General features: G+C 56.0%; 2 protein-coding genes across 12 annotated transcripts; both read left to right on the top strand.

Moving 5' to 3' along the window:
- Nucleotides 1–4,305: 4,305 nt before the first annotated feature.
- On the top strand, nucleotides 4,306–10,777 carry MEN1 (menin 1). 3 transcript variants are annotated; one of them, XM_019737697.2, is made up of 10 exons: nucleotides 4,306–4,463; nucleotides 4,860–5,320; nucleotides 6,276–6,484; nucleotides 6,685–6,813; nucleotides 7,103–7,143; nucleotides 7,222–7,309; nucleotides 7,947–8,083; nucleotides 8,506–8,641; nucleotides 9,116–9,280; nucleotides 9,498–10,777. In XM_019737697.2, coding segments are annotated over exons 1-10 (1,851 nt in total). In that variant the 5' UTR covers nucleotides 4,306–4,461; the 3' UTR covers nucleotides 9,981–10,777. The 3 variants fall into 3 exon arrangements, with proteins under 3 accessions (XP_019593256.2, XP_019593258.2, XP_074192740.1); XM_019737699.2 differs by having other exon boundaries at nucleotides 4,338–4,475; XM_074336639.1 differs by lacking the exon at nucleotides 4,306–4,463 and adding an exon at nucleotides 4,509–4,566.
- Nucleotides 10,778–11,062: 285 nt separating this feature from the next.
- Nucleotides 11,063–23,631, top strand: MAP4K2 (mitogen-activated protein kinase kinase kinase kinase 2). Of its 9 annotated transcripts, none has more exons than XM_074336623.1 (32): nucleotides 11,066–11,241; nucleotides 11,367–11,424; nucleotides 11,661–11,751; nucleotides 11,841–11,905; nucleotides 12,205–12,260; nucleotides 12,553–12,600; nucleotides 12,686–12,728; nucleotides 13,113–13,185; nucleotides 13,265–13,396; nucleotides 13,473–13,535; nucleotides 13,914–13,995; nucleotides 14,086–14,193; nucleotides 14,606–14,684; nucleotides 15,190–15,248; nucleotides 15,874–15,917; nucleotides 16,003–16,041; nucleotides 16,132–16,195; nucleotides 16,292–16,397; nucleotides 16,504–16,568; nucleotides 16,650–16,691; nucleotides 16,788–16,872; nucleotides 16,967–17,046; nucleotides 17,134–17,194; nucleotides 17,286–17,403; nucleotides 21,025–21,083; nucleotides 21,164–21,267; nucleotides 21,363–21,540; nucleotides 22,289–22,357; nucleotides 22,478–22,564; nucleotides 22,803–22,873; nucleotides 22,973–23,028; nucleotides 23,138–23,631. In XM_074336623.1, the coding sequence occupies exons 1-32, from the start codon at nucleotides 11,146–11,148 to the stop codon at nucleotides 23,223–23,225; spliced, it is 2,469 nt and encodes an 822-aa protein (XP_074192724.1). In that variant the 5' UTR covers nucleotides 11,066–11,145; the 3' UTR covers nucleotides 23,226–23,631. The 9 variants fall into 9 exon arrangements, with proteins under 9 accessions (XP_074192722.1, XP_074192720.1, XP_074192721.1 ...); XM_074336624.1 differs by having other exon boundaries at nucleotides 11,068–11,241; nucleotides 16,132–16,165; XM_074336621.1 differs by having other exon boundaries at nucleotides 11,063–11,241; nucleotides 16,132–16,189; nucleotides 22,803–23,028; nucleotides 23,138–23,368.
- The last annotated feature ends 809 nt before the right edge of the window (nucleotides 23,632–24,440 follow it).

Raw genomic sequence — 24,440 nt, 5'->3', positions numbered from 1 at the left:
GCCTGGAGCAGACACCTCGCAGCCTCAGGAGGAACCAACCTTGCTGACACCTTGATCTCAGACGTGTAACCTCCAGAACTGTGAGACAATACATTTCCATTGTTTAAGTCACCCAGCGTATGGTGCAATTGTGTCAAGAATGTTCTTTACAGCATTTTAAAAACTTGAGTATCCAATTCTGGATCACATGTTGCATTTGGTGTCATGTCTTTTTAGTCTTCTTTAATCTGGAACAATTTCTCTCTCTCTCTCTCTCTCTCTCTCTCTCTCTCTCTCACACACACACTTTCTGTTGTCTTTCATAAATTAACATTTTTGAAGGGTCCAATCCAGTTATTTTGTAGAATGACCTGTAATTTGCATTTGTCTGATTGTGTCCTCGTTAGATTCACATTTAACTTTTTTGTTAGGAATATTACATAGCTTCCAATGTATGGTGATGGAAAGAGAACTGACTCTGGGTGGTGAACACACAATGTGATATATAGATGACGTATTACAGAATTGTACACCTGAAATCTGACTAACAATTGTCACCCCAATAAACTTTAAAAAAAAAATACTACATAGCTGATGCTATTTTAAATTAATTCCAATAATACATTTTTTTTGGTAAACAATTAGGGGCTGAATTCCCCTGAGTCCCTCCGCTTCCCTATACGGTCAGTTTATGTTAATGTGCTCCATACATGCCCGCACATACATGTCGGTGGAGAGCCCTCCCCTGGCCTCCTTGCTTCCATTAGCAGGAATCAAGTGAGTGTCAGGACGCTTCGTAGCTTGGCAGGAACCCCTGCCCTCAGTGTCCTCACACTCGCAGCTGGCCCCCAGCCCAGCCCAGCCTCGAGATCATGAGAACCGGTCCTGCCTTTTATCCCTGTTGATGAGTTTCACCACAAGGGACTCAGGCCTCCAGGTTCTCCATGGTTCCTGCCATCCCCTTTCCTGAACCATCTCTACCTTCAGCCCCTGTGACCTTGAGAGTCGATGGCCCATTTTTTGCAAAATCCCGTATGTCCTCCTCCCCTTCTGCAAACTGTCCGTAACCCTCCTGCACTAGCAAAAACCTTGCCCTCCCCAAGGTTACTACTGCTCCCTCCTGAATCCACAGACTTTCCACACCTCTCCTGCCACCGGGCCTGGAGGTGGGGTAGGTGTCCTCCTGAATCCTCATCTCAACTTACATGCATCCTCCCTCCTTTCAGACATTCATGTTTGAGCTCAAGTTATCAGCTCATACCACCCACTTTCTTTCTGACACACTTCTAGATAATCTTAGCTCCTGGCTTGCTGTTAGTCTCTCTGTCCTACTCCTGCTTTAATTCTTAGGGACTTCGATATGCCCGTGGGTGATCCAATTGCCAGGCCTCTCAGTTCCTTGGACTTCTCCCATCTCGTCCTCTGCCCCACCCCAGCCACTCACCCGCACAGCCATGTTGGAGAGCAGCACCGTCCTATTGGCAGCCACTTGAAATATGGATCGTCGGAACTGAGACGTGCTCTGAGTTTCAAATACATACCAGATTTCAAAGACTTGGTGAGGAAAAAATACACGAGTTATTAATAATTTTTATATTGATTGCAAATTGTAAAACATTTTGGATATAATTAAAGTGAACCTCACTTATGTCTCTTTACTTTTTTTAATGGAGGTACTAGAAATGTTCAAATTGCCTATGAACCTTGTGTTAGGTTTCTACTGGAAGCACAGCTCTCGGTCTTTTCATTGCCGATAACGACAACCCTCTCCCCATAACCTCAACCTCAAGCATCCCACTCTCCAACCAATACCCCTATCTTTCCAGCACTCCAACTCCAAAACCTTTTGACCCTGTTGGAACTTCCAATCCATTAATTTTGCCACACTTTTGCTTTCCCTCATTCTTCTTGTGTCCTTATGTTCCTCCTCACACAACCTCAATTCTAGGTCAATCGTTAGTCACCTTTTTTGCATGAATGTATTTATTTACTCAGCAAATATTTGTTGAACACCAATTACATGTCAGACACTATTCTAGGCACATGGGACACATCGGTGAACAAAACACGTTCCTTGTGGAGCTTATATTTCGGTGGTAGGAGGCAAACAATAAACAAGTAAATGGTATGCCAGAATAGTGGTTCCAAACTAGGCGCAATTTTGTCCCCCAGGGGACATTTGGCAATGTCTGAAGACATTTCTAGTTATCACAAGGGCGGAGGGGTGCTCCTGGCATCTAGTTGGTAGGAGCCAGGGATGCTGCTAAACATCCTGCCTTGCATAGGGGCCCCCAAAGATGAAGGATTATCTGGCCCCAAATGTCAACAGTGCCTGCCTAGGTTGCACTAGGTTGAGAAAATCCGCTCCAGACATTGTTAATGCTTTAGAAAAATTTTAAAAAGTAGAGCAGGGTGGAGAAATTAAAAGAGAAACTTGGGTTGGAGTGCGTGATTTTTTGGTCCGTCTGGTCAGGGCTGGGTCAGCCTTACTGAGAAGGTAACATTTGAGCAAGGGTGTCTAGGAGGGAGGAAGAGAGCCCCACTAGGCTTCCTAGTTCATTCAGAAAATTGAAGTACCCACCACACAAGCCTGAGTACTCTGCCTTTTCCAATTATTATAGATAAATTGTTTGTGCTCCTAGCAAAGACCACACTTGTCACTTGGGAACTCCCATTCTCTCCATGCATTCAAGGCCATCAGTCCTGCAGTTCTCTCCTATTAAACAATAGCAACAACAGCTTTCTTTGACCCTCTTGCCCCGCACCAACTACCATCTTATTTTTCTCCTTCTCTGCTGCAAAGCTCCCTGAAAGAGTTGTGTATTGTCACTGTATCCAATTTTTTCTTTCCTCCCATTTTTCTTGTGTCCAAGAACTTTGGGCTTTTTCTCCCAAACTGCTCTTTTCCCCCTCCTTTTTCTGCCTCCCCCCCCACTCCCGTTCAAGCCGTTGTTTCTCAGTCTAGTTGTGTTGGACACAGCTCCCTGGCCCATGCTGTATTATGAGCCTTGCGCTCCCCCTGGCTGAGGCAGCCGGTTGTCAGTCGTCCACTCACAGCAGCTCACAGTGGCTGTCCTGGCTGCCGGCCACTCACTTGGGCAGTACATGGTAGCCCGTGGCAGCACTTCCTTGGTGATCTCATCCCAATATACACTTCACCCAGCTTCCCTTAATGTTAATATCTTACACAACCAGGTATAGTTGTCAAAACTCGATCGATGAAAACTGAATAGAGCAACAGACTTTATTTGAATTTCACAAATAGGGCTCTGAGGAACCTAAGACTTGATTGGTTTGGTTTTCAAATGCAAGGTCCCATACCCCTAAGTTCCCCCAGTCCTTAGCAAAGTGGGACAGTCGGCCACCCTATTCACCAGATTTTCCACTAGTGTCCTTTCTTTTGTTCCAGGATTCAATCCAGAACACCACAATGCATTTAGTTGTCCTGTCGTCTCCTTAGTCTCTACTAAGTCTCTCCTTAGTCTCAACAGCTTCTCAGTCTTTCCTTGTCTTTCATGACCTTGACACTTTTGAGGAGTCCTGTCATCTATTTTGTTAAATGTCCCTCAGTTTGGATTTGCTGGATGTTTTCTTGTGAGTAGACAAGGCTTATATGGATTTTGAGGAAGAAAACCCACAAGAGGTGAAGTAGGGCAGAAATCTGCTACATATTGCTACATATCCAGTGCCTAAAATTGAGTGCCTGGCCTATTGTAGACACCAAAAATCTGTTGAATGAGTAAGGAAATGAATGAATGACTGTAGAACTTATTTAGTATTATTTTGAAGTTTTAAAATATTGATATAAATACTATCCTATCGTACATAATTGTTCTGCAGCTTTTTTCCTTCAACAGTGTCCTGAAGATCCATTTTAGGATGCAGAGAGCTACTTCATTCTTCTTTTACTCTACTACAAATAACTATAATGTTTCTTTAGATGTTCTTCTTTCCACATGTTAGATTTTCTCATGGGCAGAACTGGGGGGAAATTGCTAGACATAGAGTGAGCACATTTACATGTTCATGGATATTGATAAATATCCAACTAAAGTGGCTGAACACATTTACATTCCAGCAGCGTTTGAAAATACCCGTTTTCCTCACATCTTGCTGGCACGTGATAACCTACAGAAGCGCAGAGACCTCCGGAGGGTGCGTGGTCACTCCCCGGACTGCATATCCCAGAATGCAGTGCGGTTTCTCCGCTACCTGATCTGCGTGAAATGGAACGACCAATCCCTGAGGACCTCAGGAAGGTGGAGCTGTCTCCACTCCTCACCTACTTCTGGGGCTCCGAGAGCAGCGGACTACCACTCCCATAAGCAACCGCGGACTGGCCCGGCTGGCCACCATTTCAAGGCTCGGCAGGGGCAGGAGAGGGCTCTGGCCTCCACTTCCCGGGAGGCAGTGCGGCCCGAGGGGCGGAACTCCATTTCCCAGCAGGCTCTAGGCGGCGGGCGCCGCGGTGCCTTGTGTGGGATGTAAGCGAGGAGGTGGGCGCGGGGGACTGAGGCCAGGACTCGTATTGGGGTTTGGGGGACTTGGTCTGGGGGCGCCTTCCCAACGAACTCTAGGACTCCGGGGGTACAGTCGCAGGGAGGGGGCGGGGCGGCCATTAGGGATCCTCAGCGGGGTTCTAGGGGCGCACCCTCATTAGGGCCAGGGCTCTTGGGGCTGTGGGGGAACGAGGAGGCCCTACAGCATCGGCTGAGGGGGTCTCTTCGACGCAAGAGGAGGAGCAGAAGATCGGAGGGTGAAGGGGGCGGGGAAGCAAGGGATCGTGTGGGTGCGGGGGCGGGTGGAACCTTAGCCGAACCAAGGAGGGGACTCCCCCCGGCCGTGCCCACCCGACCCTCCCTCCCCCGGCTCGCCCGCAGGCCGAGGCCCGCCGCCATGGGGCTGAAGGCCGCCCAGAAGACGCTGTTCCCTCTGCGCTCCATCGACGACGTGGTGCGCCTGTTCGCAGCCGAGCTGGGCCGAGAGGAGCCGGACTTGGTGCTCCTATCCTTGGTACTGGGCTTCGTGGAGCATTTCCTAGCTGTCAACCGCGTCATCCCCACCAACGTGCCGGAGCTCACCTTCCAGCCCAGCCCCGCGCCTGACCCTCCTGGCGGCCTCACCTACTTCCCCGTTGCCGACCTATCCATCATCGCTGCGCTCTATGCCCGCTTCACCGCCCAGATCCGAGGTGCCGTGGACCTGTCTCTCTACCCTCGAGAGGGGGGCGTCTCCAGCCGCGAGCTGGTGAAGAAGGTCTCTGATGTCATCTGGAATAGCCTTAGCCGCTCCTACTTCAAGGATCGGGCCCACATCCAATCCCTCTTCAGTTTCATCACAGGTAGGAGCTTCACAGGTGGCAAGGGGGGAGAATCCTGTCCCACCTGAGAACCCTGGCCTACATATTTACAACACTGGATGGTTTACACGCCTTGTGAGGTTGGGCAGGTGTTAATCCCTCCTTTGCAGTTAGGGAAACTGAAGCCCAGAGAGGGGAAGGGATATGCCAAAGTCACACAGAATGGCAGGGCTAGGACTAGACCCCAGTCACTTGGTTCCAAATATGTTAACCTACCTTCTGCAACGCCCCATCCCTGCCATTGAGCAGCTATGGGGAGTTCTACAGCCCAGCATGAGGCACAGAGGGTGGCAGCAGATTGGAGGTGGGAGCTGAGGAGCCAAAATCAGGCTACATTTGAGACAAATGAAATACCTATGAAAATGTTTTGAAAGTGAACAGACCAAGGGCTTCACCTCTGGTGAAGGCTTAAGGTTCAGACTTGCAAAGATCTCTCTTTGCTCCAAGCCCAGTTGACTGGCAATCACATCCTGGAGTGCTGTATTGAGAAGGAATCTGAGGCTGCTTCTGAGCTTAGCGGTAAAAGAGTGCAGAGATAAATCGGGAGTATTTGCCATTGGGTGTGTGAAAAAAGAGTGTTCGCCAGAGGTCCTATTTGTGCTAGCTTTGTTATATGATAGACACAATAAAATGACAAAATCCTTAAATTAACAGAAACATATAACATGGTTGCAAAGCAAGAGAAGGAACGGTCAAAGGCTGGGTGGAGCTAATGGAAGATCTAAGAAGGTCTGTTAAGGATGGGGAATGGAAAGGGAGAGGGAGAGTCTTTGAACACATAGGAGGGAGGGGCTAGAAGGGTAATGGAAGAGTATCTGAGGTTTGGGTGTAGGCTTGGAGTTGAGGGTGGCAGGGAACATGGCCCTTCACTACCTAACCCCCTCCCCCCGGGGCCAGAGCCCAGAGGACCCTGTTTCATTACCTCCCCCTTCCACAGGCACCAAACTGGACAGCTCTGGTGTGGCCTTTGCTGTGGTGGGGGCCTGCCAGGCTCTGGGTCTCCGGGATGTCCATCTTGCTCTGTCTGAGGACCATGCCTGGGTAGTGTTTGGGCCCAATGGAGAACAGACAGCTGAGGTCACCTGGCATGGCAAGGGAAATGAGGACCGCAGGGGCCAGACGGTCAACGCGGGTGTGGCTGAACGGGTATTGCCTCCTCTCCTCCCCCTTCACACTCCTATCCTAAGCCACCCAATGGGCCATGCTTTCCTGGGCCACACTCCCCTCTTCCCATCACCACCTATATATGTCAGGAAGGGGATGAAAAAGGGCCCCTTTCCTGGCTGTCATTCCCTGGAGCAGGTACAAGTGGGCCATCATGACATCTGGTCTTGTCCTCTCCCAAGAGCTGGCTGTACTTGAAAGGATCATACATGCGCTGTGACCGAAAGATGGAGGTGGCATTTATGGTGTGTGCCATCAACCCTTCCATTGACCTGCACACCGACTCCCTGGAGCTACTGCAGCTGCAGCAGGTGAGGTGTACCCGTGGAACCTTGGGCAGGGGGATACATTCCCTCCCTGCGCTCCACCATCCCCTTCTGTGACATGGTTAACAATTCCGGGCCTGGCCTTTTCCGGGCCTCTTGGGAGAGTGGAATTGAGATGTGAAAGGGCTTTGACTCCAATAAGGGGCTGGTTCCTGGGTTCTGGCCCCTCCTACCTGGTGGGAGGTCCCTGCTGATAATGGGCCCCACCTCTGCCTCATAGACTGAGAATTCCCTTCCCCTCCCCACAGCTCATACCCTCTCTTTTGGCCCCTAGAAGCTGCTCTGGCTGCTCTATGACCTGGGACATCTGGAAAGGTCAGTAGGGGGAAGTGGCCAGGCTGGGCCTCGGGGCTGGAGCCCGGGTTGCAGCCTGGACTCATGACCCTTTCCCAGGTACCCCATGGCACTGGGGAACTTGGCCGATTTGGAGGAACTGGAGCCCACCCCTGGCCGGCCAGACCCACTCACTCTCTACCACAAGGTGCGGCTGTGTCTGGAGGGTACAGAAGGGAGACCCAGCAGTGGCTGGGGTGCCCTTCTACCTGGGGACTGGAGGGGCTGGTGAGAGAAGAACTCGGTATACTGTGGTCTGTCACCCACTTTGTATTTACCATGTACATATTCAGTGCAGTCATGGCTGGGAGGTGCTCTGGGAGTGATTTGTCACCTTAGCCCTTTTTCTGTTGCCTCTCATTGTCCTTCCCGGAGTATAACAGAGCTCAAATGTGGGAGTATTGAGGACAGGGTGTTAACTTGGGGTGAGGAGATAGAAGGGATATTGGGTTGTGCTTGGAAGGTTTTGGTGTTTCCGTAGGAGTATGTGGCAAAGCCTGGGAAGGGACATGCCCTGAGCTTGGAGGACGGACCCCTTCCCTTCCCTAAGCCTTGTTCTGTGAGGGTCCCCACCACCTGCATTCTGGCCCAGGTCTCATCAAGCAGTCTTGCAGAACCAGGGAGGGGCACCTGATAGAGAGGATGGCAGGAAGTAGAGGTGGGATTGGAGATGGCACTCTCTGGGATCTTGCCTATTGTCCCTTTTGGGTATGATCCAACGGGACACTCATGTCATTGGTGCAGCTGGGGGCTGCCTTCCTGAGGCCCCTCTGCTCTTCCCCCAGGGCATTGCCTCCGCCAAGACCTACTACCGGGATGAGCATATCTACCCGTACATGTACCTGGCTGGCTACCACTGTCGCAACCGCAATGTGCGCGAAGCCCTCCAGGCCTGGGCCGACACAGCTACTGTCATCCAGGAGTGAGGACCCCCACTAGGGCCTCAGCCCACCTTTTCTTCCCCTTTTACCAAATTTCCAACCCCCCTCATCCAGGAGTGAGGCCTGGGTCCCAAGCCCCATCCCTTCTAGTCCCTAGGCAGTCAGGCCACCACCACCCAGGAGGTAGGGACTCCTAATGAGGGCCTTTCCCTCCCTGCCTCTCATCTCCTCCTCATTTCCAACCACCATCATCCATCAGTGGAGCCCACACCCCCAGCCCCATGTCCCCCCTCCTCACTCTTGCTCGGAACTGACACATACACCATCATTTCGGAGTGAGGATCCCAACCACTCACCTGGTCCCTGGATGACCCAGGAAAGGAAACCTGGGCTCCATCCCCCATCACGTCCCTGGGGGGACCCACCACGGCCGAGGCCTCACTGTGCCCTGCTGCTCTCACAGCTACAACTACTGCCGGGAGGATGAGGAGATCTACAAGGAGTTCTTTGAGGTAGCCAATGATGTCATCCCCAACCTGCTGAAGGAGGCAGCCAGCCTGCTGGAGGCTGGCGAGGAGCGGCCAGGGGAGCAGACCCAGGTGAAGGGCTGGAGCTCACCTGGATTCACCTTTCTACCTGATCAGGGCTCCCAGTCACAGGACATGGGGACTGGTGGAAGGTGGACTGAGGAAGGTGGCCCAGCGCAGAGAGCTCTGTTGTCTTCAGCAGTAGCCGAGGTCCTGGGCCTGGGTTTGAGGGAGCTGAGGGTGTGTTGGGAGTTTCTACCCTGTGCCTTCAAGTAAATGGGGTGTGGAAGTCCATCTCTTTCAAGGCCAGGGCTCCTCATTCAGTTGAGGGGGTGGGCTGGAGGTCAGGGATAGTTCCCCCTTTTCTCCCAAGTCCTGGCTAAGGACCGATTCTGTAAAAGGAAGGAGGTGCTAAGAATTTTCTCCCCCTGTGCTCACCTCTTCCGGAGCCGGGGCTCTTTGCCTAAATGAGGGACCTGGTCTGTGCCCTCTAATAAGGGGCAAATAAGGGTCTCTGACCTGTGCCCTCCTTTCCCCCTTGTCCAGGGCCCCCAGAGCCAGGGGTCTGCCCTCCAGGACCCAGAGTGCTTCGCCCATCTGCTGCGGTTCTATGATGGCATCTGCAAGTGGGAAGAGGGCAGCCCCACGCCTGTGCTGCATGTGGGCTGGGCCACCTTCCTTGTGCAGTCCCTAGGCCGTTTCGAAGGACAGGTGAGGGGCAGCTGCATAAGGGGACTGGGGAGCACAGGTGGTGACAGCAGCTACAGAGGAGCCAGAGCCTTTGTGGCCCTGAAGAGGATCTGCTCACCATCCCCTCTGGGTGCATATGAGATGGAGGCCTCACCACAGGACAGCTGAGGCTGGGGCCTGGGGATCCAGCCACTGGCTTGCAACCTTTGCCTCATCTTGGTCTCCCCATCCGGCCTAGGTGCGGCAAAAGGTGCGCATAGTGAGCCGGGAGTCGGAGGCGGCCGAGGCGGAGGAGCCCTGGGGAGAGGAAGCCCGGGAAGGCCGGCGGCGGGGCCCACGGCGGGAGTCCAAGCCCGAGGAGCCTCCACCACCCAAGAAGCCAGCATTGGACAAGGGCCCAGGCACGGGCCAGGGTGCGGTACCAGGACCCCCCCGGAAACCCTCAGGGACGGTCCCGAGCACTGCCCGCGGCCCTGAAGGTGGCAGTGCCGCTCCAGCGCCACCACCTGCTGCATCACCACCACCAGAGGGTCCGGTGCTCACTTTCCAGAGCGAGAAGATGAAGGGCATGAAGGAGCTACTGGTGGCCACCAAGATCAACTCAAGTGCCATCAAGCTGCAGCTCACCGCGCAATCGCAAGTGCAGATGAAGAAGCAGAAGGTGTCTACACCCAGTGACTACACTCTTTCCTTCCTCAAGCGTCAGCGCAAGGGCCTCTGAACTACGCTGGGACTCCCTGCCAGCCCAAGGGAGCCGGCCTTCGATCCTGATCAAGGCTCCACTCCAGCCCCTGGCCAAGGGGGCCTAGGCCTGGCCTCCAGACCCCACTCCTACCCAGAACTGAGGCTCTGGTCAGCAGAGTCAGTCTCTACCCCAGCTCCTGTCATTGGACATAGGTCCGAAACCCAGAGTCCCAGCTGGCCAATTGAAACCCCACCCTGGGCCCCAGCACCAATCCTTAAAGGTCCAACCTCGGAAACTCAGACCCCACCTCAGAACTGAGGCTCTAACCATAGGCCTGAGGTTTCACCCTAAACCCTAGACACACAAGTGTTCCCTGTCTCCAGTCTGGGAACCTAGAATCCTGCTTGGCCCCTAGGAGAACATTTCCGCACTTAAAATTTCTATCCCTTGGGGGAGAAAAAAAAATTTCTGTCCCTTGGGAATCCAAGCCCCCTACCCTAAAGTACTTAAGAGGCACTTGCAGAATTTGGAAATTCTAGCTTCCTCCCCTCCCTAGCCCACAAGTCTGGGACACTGAAACTCCAAACTCCGGCCCAGGCCTGTGTGAATCCTGAGCTCCGCCTCCTTCCTGACCAAACTGGCCCTAGATCAGAGCAGACCTCTTCTGACCCTCTGGGAACCTCCCCTAGGTCCAGTATGTCTCGGGGGACCCCAGAGGAAATCTGCAGGGGTTTGTGAGTGGGTGAGGGGAGCCTGATCTCTTCCTGTTTTGTACATAGATTTATTTTTCAGTTCCAAGGAAGATGAATACATTTTGTAAAAAAAAGAAAAAAGTACATGTCCGTGTTTCATCTGGCAATTGGGGGTGGGGGGGCAAACGAAGAGATGGAGTACCCTCTTTCCTATGCCTTCCAACCCTCTGGGCTTTGGGCGCCCCACCTGTAGAATGAGGGAACCGGTGGTTGGCGGAAGTGCCTCGGCGCTGCCAGCTCTGCAGCGCCTCGGGGCTTCCCCTCGCAGCCGAGGGCCCGTCCCGCGGGCGCCTCCTCCCGGCCGGGCGGCGGGACGTCCCCAGCCTGGCCCCGCCCCGGGCCCGGGCCCCGCCCACGCGGCCGGCACCCTCCCCGGCGGTCCCGCCCCGCGCCGCCCAGCGCCGGCTCCGCAGCTCCTGCCTGCCAGCCGGCCCGCCCGGCGCCGGGCCATGGCGCTGCTGAGGGACGTGTCGCTGCAGGATCCGCGGGACCGCTTCGAGCTGCTGCAGCGCGTGGGGGCCGGGACCTATGGCGACGTCTACAAGGTGCGCCGGGCGGCTGGACTGACGGGAGAGCAGTGAGGAGGGTGCCAGCTCCGCGCCCTGACGCGGGATCCAGCCCCCAGCCCCGCCCCCCTCCTCATTCCGCTTGTCCCCCTCCGCCCCTGCAGGCCCGCGACACGGTCACGTCAGAATTGGCTGCGGTCAAGATAGTGAAGCTAGACCCAGGTGAGGGCCCGGGGCCAGGGCCTCAGCACTGGAGGGAGGGCAGAGAGCCTCGCTGCGCTGTGTGAGGGCCAGAGTTGACATTTCAGAGACCTCCTGAGAGGCAGGCCCCTGGAGGAGCTGTCTCCAGGCACCTAACGCTCCGAGGGGAGAAGCACTCCGTGCCCCTTGGCAGATGAGGGCACTGAGTTAGGGCGATCTCTCTACATCCCCCACCCATGATGCCCTGTGCTCCCCAGGGGACGACATCAGCTCCCTTCAGCAGGAAATCACCATCCTGCGTGAGTGCCACCACCCCAATGTGGTGGCCTACATTGGCAGCTATCTCAGGTGAGGCCACTTTATTCCCCTGCCCACCCCCAGGCAGCCCCCATGTGGCCCTGCCATGTGCCCACCCCAGCTCTGTGTCCCTGCCCCAGGAATGACCGCTTGTGGATTTGCATGGAGTTCTGTGGAGGAGGGTCTCTGCAGGAGATTTACCACGGTGAGGGCCAGGACTCCAGGCCCCAGAGGGCCACAGCCTTCTTCCCACCCCCACCCAACAAAGGGCAGGAGGGGAGAGGTGGGACGCTGGACTTGGTTCCCTCTCTACTCTTCATTGGCTTTGTGACCTTGAGAGAAATACTATCCTTCTCTGGGCTCTGTATCCCAGACTGTGCAGGGAGGGGATGTGGCCAACACCTTTTTCACCTAGCAGTGCCTGCTGCTTCCCCAATCGGGGTGGCCTGGGAGGGTCAGCATATCCCCCAGATTGCCATACCAGCGTTCGCCCCTTCATTTCAGCTACTGGGCCCCTGGAGGAACGGCAGATTGCCTATGTCTGCCGAGAGGCACTAAAGGTAGCACCCCCAGTCCCCAGGAGCTGTGGGCAGGGAGCCCAGCTGGCCAATGTGGGGGTGGGGGGTTAGAGCGCCTCAGGCAGGGCTGGCCTGAGGGGCTGTGGGTCCTGGGGGAAGGGGCCCCAGCCCTGTTGCCGGAAGCAGCCCATTTCCCTCTTGGTTCAGTCACTTCCTGTTTGGGGAGAGGGGAGGAGGAAGCGGCTTGGGTGGGGGGCCCCAGTCCTCAGAGGGGGTTCATGAGAGGTGGCATGGTGCTGGGTAGCTGCCCTCAGGGGCTCCTCTCTGTCCCCAGGGGCTGCACCACTTACATTCTCAGGGGAAGATCCACAGAGACATCAAGGTAGGGTCTGGCCTCTGGCATCGGGGGAGGGTGGAGGAGGCTCTTGGGAGCACCAGATAGGATTCTCTCTCCTCCATTCCCACAGGGAGCCAACCTTCTCCTCACTCTCCAGGGAGATGTCAAGCTGGGTCAGTACCCCTGGGACACAATCAGGGTGAGGGTTCTGTGGGAGCTCCTGATGTCTTAGAGTCTGCATTCAAGTGCTGGGTATCCTTGGGCAAGTCATTTTACCACTTGAGCCTCAGTTTCCCTATTGAAAAAATGGAACAATTCTCCCTGCTAGAAGTTTGTTATGATTGGGTCTGTATAGAGTCCAACAGGTGACTGAACACTTGGTCAGAGATCGAAGGCGGTTGACCCCTCTCAGGAGGGGGACCTGGCCTTGGCAGTTGTAGTTGAACTTGGTCTGCCTGCTGTCTGAGTTCTGCCAGGTGCATCCTGAGCCGGGGCCCTGGAGGTGGGTGGGGAGTGGCAGCCAGAAGGAAGGTGAGAGTCACTCTTTCTCCCTGCAGCTGACTTTGGGGTGTCAGGCGAGCTGACGGCATCTGTGGCTAAGAGGAGGTCTTTCATTGGGACTCCATACTGGTGAGGCTGCATCATGGGCTGAGGGGGCAGGGGCCACAGGTGGGGCACCCAGCCATCCTATCTGTGACCCCGCCTCTAGGATGGCCCCGGAGGTGGCTGCCGTGGAGCGCAAAGGTGGCTACAACGAGCTGTGTGATGTCTGGGCCCTGGGCATCACCGCCATTGAGCTGGGAGAGTTGCAGCCCCCTCTATTCCACCTTCACCCCATGAGGTCAGCTGAACACCTGCCCCTTGCCTGACCCCAGGGCCCTGCTGACCCTTGACTCCTGACCTTGTGCTCTCTACAGGGCCTTGATGCTCATGTCCAAGAGCAGCTTCCAGCCACCTAAGCTGAGAGACAAGACGCGCTGGTGAGGACCCACGGCCTCTGCTGGGGCCCCCTTTTCAGCCAGTCTGCATGGGGGTGGAGGAACTTTCTGCCAATTGCTAGGGTACAGCCTCAAGAGCCCTGTCGTCTCTGAGCCTCCAGAGACCATCTGTGGGAGGGGCCTGGGCCCCACCTCTGGGCCCTGGATGGTGTGGACAGGGAAGAAGGGCAGATGGTTGATGATGGAGGAGCCTCCATGTTGCAACCGCGGTATTGCTCAGGCCATTTGCGCTCGGCCTCGGGCTGGCTCCTTCCTGGGCAGGCCCAGCAGACTCCTGGAGTGGTGGCAGGAAGCAGGTGGCAGGTTGTCCTGCATGAGGGCTGAACCTGGGTTTGGGGCGGGGGGCTCTTATGCCACTAGGACCCAGAATTTCCACCACTTCCTCAAGCTTGCCTTGACCAAGAACCCCAAGAAGAGGCCAACAGCAGAGAAGCTCCTTCAGGTGGGAGGAGGGGAATGGGGCGGGGGTTCAATGCTTGAAAGCAGGGTCCTCAGGGCCAGGGACCAACCCGAGTCCCCCTCAATCCTACAGCACCCATTCACAACCCAGCAGCTCCCTCGGGCTCTCCTCACACAGCTGTTGGACAAGGCCAATGACCCCCACTTGGGCACCCCCTCCCCAGAAGACTGTGAACTGGAGGTAAGTGAGGGGAGCTGGGGAAACGTGTCTTGGCCTAGGCTGATTGTAGGGAGAGCAAAAGTAATATAGGTCAAGGTCCCTTTAAGTTGAATATTTCCCGCGTGGGGAGCTTCCCTCCAGGTGAGCCACCCATTAAGAATCTTCCTTCAGCCTGTCTTGCCTCCCTGTAGGTTCCTGCCCTTGGTCCAGGCTGACCCTGAACCTCGCTCAACCATCTTGTTTTCTGTGTGATCTTACTTGCCTCTCTGTGCTGGTTTTCTCATTTGTGAAATGAGGGTGCCATTTAATCTCATAATAATCTTAGAGGGTTGTGAAAACAAAACATGTTGATGTGTGCAAAGTACGTCCAATGATACGTACTCAGCGTGAGGCGAGTGCCGGGTGTGTGTCCACTGTTTGTGTTCTTTCTTAGACTTACGACATGTTTCCAGACACCATTCATTCCCGGGGTCAGCACAGCCAGGCTGAGAGGACCCCTTCAGAGATCCAGTGTGAGTTGGCAGGGGGTGGGGTGGCTGTGTGTGTGGATTTGGGGGAGCTGAGTGTAGTTTTGGTGGGGGGCTGAGTTGTGATTTTGGTGGGAGGCTGAGTGTGTGGTTTTTGTGGAGGTGTGTGTGTGTGTGGACTTGGTGGGGGGGCTGAGGGTGGTTTAGGGGGCTGTGTGTGGTTTTGGTGGGGGGCTGTGTGGATTTGGTGGGGTGTGTGTGTATGTGTGTGTATGTGGATTTGGTGGGGGCTGAGGGTAGTTTGGGGGGGCTATGTGTGTGGATTTGGGGGAGCTGAGTGTGGTTTTGGTGGGGGGCTAAGTGTGTGGTTTTGGTGGGGGGGGTGTGGACTTGGTGTTGGGGCTGAGGGTGGTTTTGGGGGGTCTGCATGTGGATTTGGGGGAGGAGCTAAGTTTGTGGTTTTGGTGGGGGACTGTATGTGGATTTGGTGTGAATGTGGGGGTACGTCCTGAGATTCCAACCCCCAAATCTTGTATGCTGGGTCTCTCAGTTCACCAGGTGAAATTTGGTGCCCCACGCAGGAAGGAAACGGATCCTCTAAATGAGCCGGTGAGGGGGCTGGCTGTGTGGGAAGGGTGGTTTGCAGGGGTGGGGGGGCTAGGGTGCTATACTGGAAGTCAAGCATCTCAAGTCAAGGATGTCTGAAGCAGTGGCAGCCTGGCGCTTAAGCCTAGGAACGCTGTCTAAACAGGCCTGTCGCACCCAGGGACATGGAAGACTGGGGGCTTCTTCCTGGGCCAGATTCCTCTGGACAGTCATCTAGAAGGTGGCAAGGTGACCACACCTTTCTAAACAGTGGGCCTGTCACACGTCTGAGCCCCCACCTCCCCCTGTTCAGTGCATTTCTCTCTGCCTCAATATCTGCGTCTGTCACTGGTTGTCTGACTCACCATTTCTCTGCTCTCACTGTCTCTTTTTATCATCATCTCTTCACTCCCACGGTCTCAGTCTCTCTACACCTTGTTCTCTCGCTGTCTCTGTCTCATTCTCTTGCTGGGAGTCTGTCTCTCTCACAACCTCTTTGCCTCTCATTCTCTCTCACAAGTCTCTTGCCTGTTACCATCTCATTTTCCATCTGTCTGTCTCCTCTCTCACAATCTCTTGATCACCTTCTCATATTTCCTTTCTTTCTCTCTGCCTCTCTCTCCGTCTTTCTGACTTGGTTTCCCCACAGTGGGAAGAGGAGTGGACGCTGCTGGGAAAGGAGGACCTGAGTGGGTGAGTGTGAGAGAGAGAAGCTGCAGGGGAGGTATTGGGGACAGCAGGAAAGGCTGACCTCTGACCCCATCCCCTCCCTGCTCAGGAGCCTGCTGCAATCAGTCCAGGAGGCCCTGGAGGAAAGGTGAGGGGCTGGGCCCGGAGGAGGAATAGGGCAGCCAGGCCTGGGCTCAGTCACATCTCACCTCATTTCCCTCTTATTCATCCACCACAGGAGCCTAACCATCCGACCAGCTGTGGAACTCCAGGTTCGGAGTGGCAGGAAGCTGGAGGTGGGGGTGGGGGAAAGTGCTACAGAGGGTGCAATTAGGGTGGGACCAGGTTACAGGGTGATCTGCTAATAGCTGGGCTGGGCCCACCTACCCTCCTGCCAGGAACTGGACTCTCCAGACGATGCCATGGGAACCATCAAGCGGGCCCCATGCTTGGGGCCATCCCTGCCTGAGCCTCCAGCTGAGGACCATTTATCCAGCCCCCCAGGTGAGTCTTAGGCTTGGGGGACCAGGAGGCAGGCTCAACGTGAGGGCTGGGGCTAGAATTCATGTTGAGTCTGTGCCTGCCGGAATCCCGCCCCTGCCTCTCCTAGGCCCTGACAGCACCCCGGTTCTCCCCACCGCCTGGGCCACCATGAAGCAGCCGGAGGATTCTGAGGTGAGGGGGTGCTACCGAGGGACTGGGGGTATGACAGGCCAGGAGTGTCCCACCAGCCCTGACTCCTCCCTTCCCTCCCAGAGATCGTCTTGCCACGGGCTTCCCCCGACCCCCAAGGTGCACGTAAGTGTTTGCCCTGCCCCCCACCGTACTGCCGCCATGCAGCCCTGCCGCCCACTGCCCCTGCTCTTCTTTACCAGCCTCTCGCATCCTCCCCAGATGGGCGCCTGCTTCTCCAAGGTCTTCAATGGCTGTCCCCTGCGGATCCACGCTGCTGTCACTTGGATTCACCCTGTCACCCGGGGTAGGCCAAGGGCAGGGAGGAAGCAGGAGCCTGGGAATCCCCGGCTTGGGCCAGGGGGTGTGGCTGACCTCTGACCCTGCACCCAAACCTGCAGATCAGTTCCTGGTGGTAGGGGCTGAGGAAGGCATCTACACCCTCAACCTGCATGAGCTGCACGAGGATACACTAGAGAAGGTGAGGCCCAGCTGGCTGTGGAGGGCAGAGGGCCTTGGGGGGCCTGGGGTCCTGACCCCTATCCATCTGTCACTCTGTGGCCTCCAGCTGATTTCACACCGCTGCGCCTGGCTCTACTGTGTGAATAACGTGCTGCTGTCACTCTCAGGTACAAATGGGGGCAGGCACGGGGTGGGACAGGCAGGGGTGCACCCTGCCCAGCAACACTCTCTGAGCCCCCCTTTCTCCCTCCCTGGCAGGGAAATCCACGCACATCTGGGCCCATGACCTCCCAGGCCTGTTTGAGCAGCGGCGACTACAGCAGCAGGTTCCCCTCTCCATCCCCACCAATCGCCTCACCCAGCGCATCATCCCCAGGTTGGGGGCCCGTGAGGAGCCGGGGTGTGCAGGGGAGAGGATAGTAGGGGGAGGCAAAGGGGCAGAGCCAGAGCTGGAATGTGGCCTTGGCCCTTATTGGGGCCTTTAGATATTAGACATGTCAGTTTGCCTCTCTGAGCCGGTTTCCTCATCTGTCAGTGCAATCGATAGCCTCCCCCACACACACACCTGAGGCCTGTTGGGAGGCAAGAAGGAGATAGTGGATGTGAAAGTGCTTCACAAACTGTGGGAGCTGTGGTTGTTCGAATACGGGCTAAATGCTTGCTGAGCACTTAGCATGCGCCATGTCTTATGCTGGGCTTGGAGACAAGGAGTGAAATGAGTCCTTGAGCGTCAGCACCTGGTACTGAGGTGAACTAGAAGGAGAGCTGCGAGGGGCGGGAGGCCTCCGAGAGGTCAGCTTTGCTCATGGAGTTCGGAAGTACACAGAGGTCCTCTAGGCAGATGAGGCAGAGGGAAGAGCAAGTGTGAATGCATGTTGGTCACCTGAGGAGTTATAAGGTGTTTGCAGAGCAAGCTGCATAGGTGGCAGAGTGCCTTCTTTGATGCCAGGCCCAGGATTCGGGCTTTGTCCAACTGGCCTTAGCACCCTGAGCATTTTAGAAGGACCCCACTGTGTGTCAATCAGGAGCCTTCCTGTTGCAGGGGATTCAACTCACTGGCTTAAGCACCTGTAACTGAAAATCTAGGACTGTTCGCTTCAGGCCCAGCTGGACCCAGGTGTAAATGGTACCATCAGGAACCTTTCTGCATCTCTTGGCTCTATTTTCCTCTTGTCGTCTTCATTCTCACATGGGCTTTCCAGTTAACTGATGGGTGCCCGCCGTGCCAGACCAGTGCTGCACTGGCTAAAACCCTGTGGGACCAGAACTTCTATTTACAAGTAATTCCCGCAAAAGTCCGGGGGCCAATTCTCATTGGTCTAGCTTAGGTCCGTGCCCACCCCTGAGCCAGTGTCTATGGCCAGACGAAGAGTTCGAAGGGAGGGGAGCGCCAGGCCTGGGTCCCGTGCCCTTTTGTGGAGCTGGGCGTAGGGAGAGAAGTTTGACTGGACAGATGAAAAGAGGCATCTGCTGGCTGGCCATGGTGACAGTGGAAAGGATAGATTGCAGGGGGAGGCTGAGGACACCTGGAAAGGAGGCCAGCGTAGTGACCTGAGAAGGTGGGGTTTAGGCTATGGTATGGGGAGAACTGGACAGAACCAAGCAATACTGAGGAAGTGGGGTTGAGAGGATTTGGGGACTGGTCAGAGTGAGCGTGAGGGAGAGGGAGGACTTGGGAGACCGCCAGAGGAGCAGATTGTGTTGTGTGTGAATGAGGTGTCCGGGGAGGTGTCCAAGTTAGTCCCTCGTTCATTCAGTATCTACTCAGCACCTAGTATGTGCCAGGCACTGTTCTGGGGGCATACTACACGTCTGTGAACTGAGAAGGCTTTATATTCTCCAGATTTTGTTGAGACAGGCAAACAATCACCATAAAAAAGTATATTCTGTGATGATGCACTGAGGGGAAAGTGCTGTGTAGACGAGGGCCAGGAGGTGTGGAGCATGGACTGTGGTTTTAAACAGGGTGGTCTGGAAGGACCTCGCAGAGATGGTGCTTGTTTGAACAAAGACTTGGAGGAGGTGATGGAACAAACCCCGTGAACACCTCGGGGAAAGGCATCCCAGGGAGGGGGAACGTCAGTGCAAAGGCCCTGAGGCAGGAGCAGGCCTGGCCTGGTTGAGGACCAGTAAGGAGGGTGGTGTGGCCAGAGAGATGACATGAGAGGAAGATAATCTGAGAGGGCTCTGTGGCCACAGTGAGGCCTTTGGCTTTGACTCAGAGCAGCCTGAGGGTCACTGCAGAAGAGAGATGTAGATCGAGGGATCACTCTAGCTGCTGTGTTGAGAATAGACTTAGACGGGATAAGGGTGGAAGCAGGAGACCTGTCAGGAGGCTGTAGCAATAACCAGAGGGGAGGTGATGGTGGCTTGGGTTAGTGGCTTGGGTAGCAGTGAGGAAAGTGAGAGTGTTCGGATTCTGGTTTTATTTTGCAAGTTGAACCAACAGGATTTCCTGACAATTGGTAGATGGAAGAGAAAGAGGAGTTAAGGATGAGTCAAAGCTTTTTGGCCTAGGCAACAGGAAGGATGGAGCTGTCATCAACTATGGGTGGAGCAGAATTCAGTGTTGTCACATTGAGTTTGAGATGCGCACATGGGACCTCCATCATCCGTTAGCTGGGTGAGGCCGAGTTCCAAGGTGGGTGGCCGGACTATGGGCTTATGGACTCGGACATTATGACAAGGTGGATGGTGGAAGCCGTGGGCCAGGCCAGTGGCCACACCACCTGAGGAGATGGGGGCCCCGGCCCTTCTGCAGTGTGCTCACCTGAGGACCTCATCTGGACGCCCAGCATCAGGGCTTCCTAAGCTCAGTCCCCAAACCAGTCTTTGCTTTGGCCCAGGACCTATAGGAAACAGGCCCATTGGAGCCCTAACAAGTCACAGGCAGCTTTGGGCGTGTGCTTGGGAAATCACGGAATCCCAGTGTCCACTTCAAATGTAAACAACGGAGAACCAGAATTGTTTGGAGAAAAAAAATCTAACACAAAAATCTCTCTCATCCGAAAGGCCAGTTGGGGAAGAGAGTGGGAGGAACGAGGGGAGGGAGAATAGGGAGGACAGAGGGGCAGAAACAGACAGGCCGGCAGGCGTTGGCTTCCTCGGTGGGGCCCACATCCTGGCAGAGTGCAGATAGGGCCGGGCTCGCTGGGAGGAGGTGGCAAGCCTGCTGACATGTAGCCCTATTCATCAGAAGAAGAAACAGGCTTAGGAGGTCCCTTGGGGGTTTGGGGGACAGTTAGTAACCAAGACAAGAACCCCACGTCTCCCCAGGCACCCAGGTGAGCCAGCCACTGGCTGCACATGGCCATGGTCTCAGCTGAAGCAGCTGGGGACGGGTCATCGCGGTTTCCTTCAAGACTTAAATCTCCGGCCTGTTTGCCCACCCATGACATGGGTCACGTGGGGCGGGGCGAGGCTGGGAGCACCCAGGCCTGCCTTAGCTCCTGGCCCTCCATGCTCTCGTCTCATCATTCATTTCTCATTTATATCCTGCTTTTGCCAAAAAAACGATTTTCAGTGACTGGAAATAGGTGTGAAATTAACAACAGGCTGATAAAAGCTCGCCTGTGTGAGTACACTCAATGTGCCAGGCTCTGCTGTACGCCCTTCCCTGTATTAACTCATCGAATCCTCTTTGCGACTCTATGAGGGGGGATGCCACTGTTATCCCACTCTACAGATGAGGAAACTGAGGTGTGGAAAGGTAAAGTGACTTGCCCAAAGTTACACAGAGGTAATTCTGTGATCCAGACCCCTGGACTGGACTGGACTTCCCCATCCAGGCTGTAAACGTGGGTGCTGGAGCTGAGAGACTGACTTCAGAGCCTGTGTCCTTCACAGCTGTGTTTCATTGCAGGTTGCTTTGCCTCTCTGAGCCTCAGTCTTTAGCCTGTAAGGCAGAGAAGATGATAGTATCCACCGCTTAGGGCTCTGTGGGGGCCTCGCCCATGGATGGCATCCATGACACATGCCCTGGTTGTCACCCCTACAGGCGCTTTGCCCTGTCCACCAAGATTCCTGACACCAAAGGCTGCCTGCAGTGTCGTGTGGGTAAGAGCTGGGCTGGACAGGAGTAGGGAAGGGATGGGGCGCCAGCCCAGGCCGGTACCCACTGCTTGCCTCTCTTGCAGTGCGAAACCCCTACACAGGCAGCACGTTCCTGCTGGCCGCCTTGCCTGCCAGCCTGCTCCTGCTACAGTGGTATGAGCCGCTACAGAAGTTCCTGCTGCTGAAGGTGTGGGGCTGGTGGGTGCGGCCAAGGGGGCCCTCAGGCGGGTGGCAGGGGCCTGGGTGGGGAAATGGAGACCTGAGCACCCCTGCTGCCCCCAGAACTTCTCCAGCCCCTTGCCCAGCCCAGCAGGGATGCTGGAGCCACTGGTGTTGGATGGGAAGGAGCTGCCACAGGTGTGCGTGGGGGCTGAGGGCCCCGAGGGGCCTGGCTGTCGCGTGCTGTTCCATGTCCTGCCCCTGGAGGCTGGCTTGACACCTGATGTCCTCATACCACCTGGTAAGCAGAAAGGCTGGGCTGTCGTGTGTGTGTGTGTGTGTGTGTGTGTGTGTGCGTGTGTGTGCGTGCATGCTTGCTTACAGCTCTACAGAGACCTTGGGGGCCCCCAGCTCCCAGCCTCCCTTCAGCTGGGCTCCTATAAAAGATTTCATTAGACCAAAGGGCTCAGCAGCTAAGAAAAAACTGACCAACACTGCAGGGGCCGCAGGAACAGAGCCAGACGGGGCCAGGCAGGCTCCGTTCTGAGCGAGGAAGCAGGACCCTGGGTGTTGGGACAGCTCAGGAGCAGAGTGAGGGGCAGTGGGGAAAGGAGGAGAACGAAGGCCTTGCTGTGTCCCAGGCCCCGAACCAGGGGTCTCACACAGGATTTCAATCTTATTCCTCACAATGGCCCTGCAAGGTCGTCCTCCTCATGCCTGTGTTATGGATGAGGAAACCGAGGCTCGGAGATTTGAGGTCACACAGCAACTGAGTCACAAAGCCTTGTTCTCCTGAATCCGGAACCACTGCTCTCCCCCAGCTCCCTGGGACTCACCCCGCTCTGTGGAAGGGTCCCTTCACTTCTCTGAGCCTCAGTTCCCCAGCTGTGAAATGAGATTAGGCATCCTGACCCCACATCGGGCTGATGTGAGAACGAAATACCCTTATGGCCAAGGGCTGCCTGTAGCATGTCCGTCCGCCATTTCCTCTGGGGGCCACAGTAGGGCTGGTGGCTCAGCCGGGCCATGTCTCCCTTCTCTGCCTGCAGAGGGCCTCCCAGGCTCGGCCCAGCAAGTGATCCAGGTGGACAGGGACACAGTCCTAGTCTGCTTTGACCGTGAGTGCCCCTGGGGCCAGGGCTGTGGGCCACGGAGGGCGGGGGGTGAGGAAAGCATATAGGTCACCTCCCCAGAAGGGAGCCACCCCACCCCTGCCCAGCAGCCCACTCCCTATGCAGGCTGCGTGAGGATTGTCAACCTGCTGGGCGAGCCCACGGCCACACTGGCACCTGTGCTGACCTTTGACTTCCCCATTGAGACTGTGGGTGAGTAAGCCAGACACAGGTGGAGGGCAGGAATATCCCCAGCCTGGAACATATGATATGGGCCTGGGGCTGGCAGTGGGACAAGGAATCAGGTCCCCCAATCCCTCTTAAGAGCCATCCTGGTCACCTGCGGCCCGTGAGGACCGCTGGGGCCCAGACCTGGGCCCAGGGCATGACTGGGGAAGCCAGTGTCCCCAGGGCAGGCACAGGCCTCTCCTAGTGTGTCCGCCCCTCCTAGTGTGTCTGCAGGACAGCGTGCTGGCCTTCTGGAGCCATGGAATGCAAGGCCGTAGCCTGGATACCAACGAGGTGAATGGGACTCAGGAACCTGGCTGCCCTCCACCTAGTTGTCCCCACCTATTAGGAGAGGACCTGCTGGGGTGTCCTCAGGATCCCTTTTCTTCCCAGGTGACCCAGGAGATCACAGATGAGACCAGGGTCTTCCGAGTGCTTGGGGCCCACAGGTAGGAAGCACGTGGTGCCTCAGCCTCCCCTTCAGATGCCCCTGAGGCCAGACGGACGTGCCCAGGTGTCTTCCTGCCTTGCTCACCTCTGGTTCTCTCTCCCCTCCAGAGACATCATCCTTGAGAGCATTCCCACCGACAACCCCGGGGCTCACAGCAACCTCTACATTCTCACGGGCCATCAGAGCAGTTACTGAGCGGGCCAGGCCTGGCCAGTGGCATGCCCCCACCCCACCTCCATGCCTTAGCTGCAGTCCACTTTAGGCAGAGGGGCCCCTCCCAGATCAGAGAAGCCCAGGGCCCCGGTCTGCTGGGCTGAAGGGCAGAAATAATCCTGAGAAGTTCTGGGGCTGTGGAGGGGAGGGGAGTCCACCCACAGCCCTGCAATAACTGGACCAGAGGAAGCTGCTGTCACCTGCCCCTCCCCTTCGGGCAGCCCAGGCCCTAGTGCCCCATGGCAGGGTGGGGGCAGGCCCTGGGTGATCCATTCCATCTTGTTCCATTTCCTCTCCACTCTTCCTGCCGAGAGCCTGCCCCTGTACCCTGTCCTGGGAACATATTTAAAAGAGAGAACTATATTGGTATTAAAGCTGGTTTGATTTATTCCACTGGTTCCTCTGGGGCAGGTGCAGGGGGCACTGCCCACTGCCTCACTTCCCTCCTCTTCCCTCCTTTCCTCCCTCCCTCCAACACATCTTTCTGTGGCACCAGGTACTACAGATGCACATGGAAGGGCAGGCCACCAGTGTTGTGGTGGCTCCCACATGGGGGTGTCAGGCAGCAGTGCTGGGGAGGACAGTGGCCCCATACGGCATCTCAGGGTGCTGTGTCTTCCTGGGCTCCCCTCTCAGGATGAGCCCTCAGCTTTGCAGTATGGCCAAGGAGTCACGTAGATGGGAGGCCCCTGCACAAAGGGCCTCTCATCCAGGCCAGCCCTGCCCCATATAGGATCTCATCAGGCAACCAGGGCCCAGGAGGGGACAGCCAAGAGCTGTTCCACCCAGCCCCAGGGAGGCCTGTGGAAACAGCCGGCCATGCCCTGTACCACCCAGGCCTGGGGCTGCCGCCCTGCCTCCCACCTGCTGCCTACGTATCAGTGTGCTCAATCAGGCCAGGCCTACTCAATGTGGGCACCATCACCAGGCTAGATAGACTCTGGCAAGATTAGTCTGTGTCCATTTAACAAGTATACCCAGAGGGCCTCCTCAGTGGCAGGCCCTGGGCTCACAGAGGGGTCACTACCAAGGTGTGCACCAGCCCCCCAGGGAGGGGCGCTGTCCTTGCTTTAGCCTGAATCTCGAGGGCACATCCATCCACCCATGGCTGACCTTGTGCTTTGCATTGTCATTCTCCCACGTTTCCCTCTTAGAGGGCTCCCTACCCCAGGGAGCCTCGTCATGCCCCAGGCACTG

The sequence above is a fragment of the Rhinolophus sinicus genome, linkage group LG06 (assembly GCF_036562045.2).
Source record: "Rhinolophus sinicus isolate RSC01 linkage group LG06, ASM3656204v1, whole genome shotgun sequence".
NCBI classification, from domain to species: domain Eukaryota; kingdom Metazoa; phylum Chordata; class Mammalia; order Chiroptera; family Rhinolophidae; genus Rhinolophus; species Rhinolophus sinicus.
This window is presented reverse-complemented; position numbering and strand designations above follow the sequence as displayed.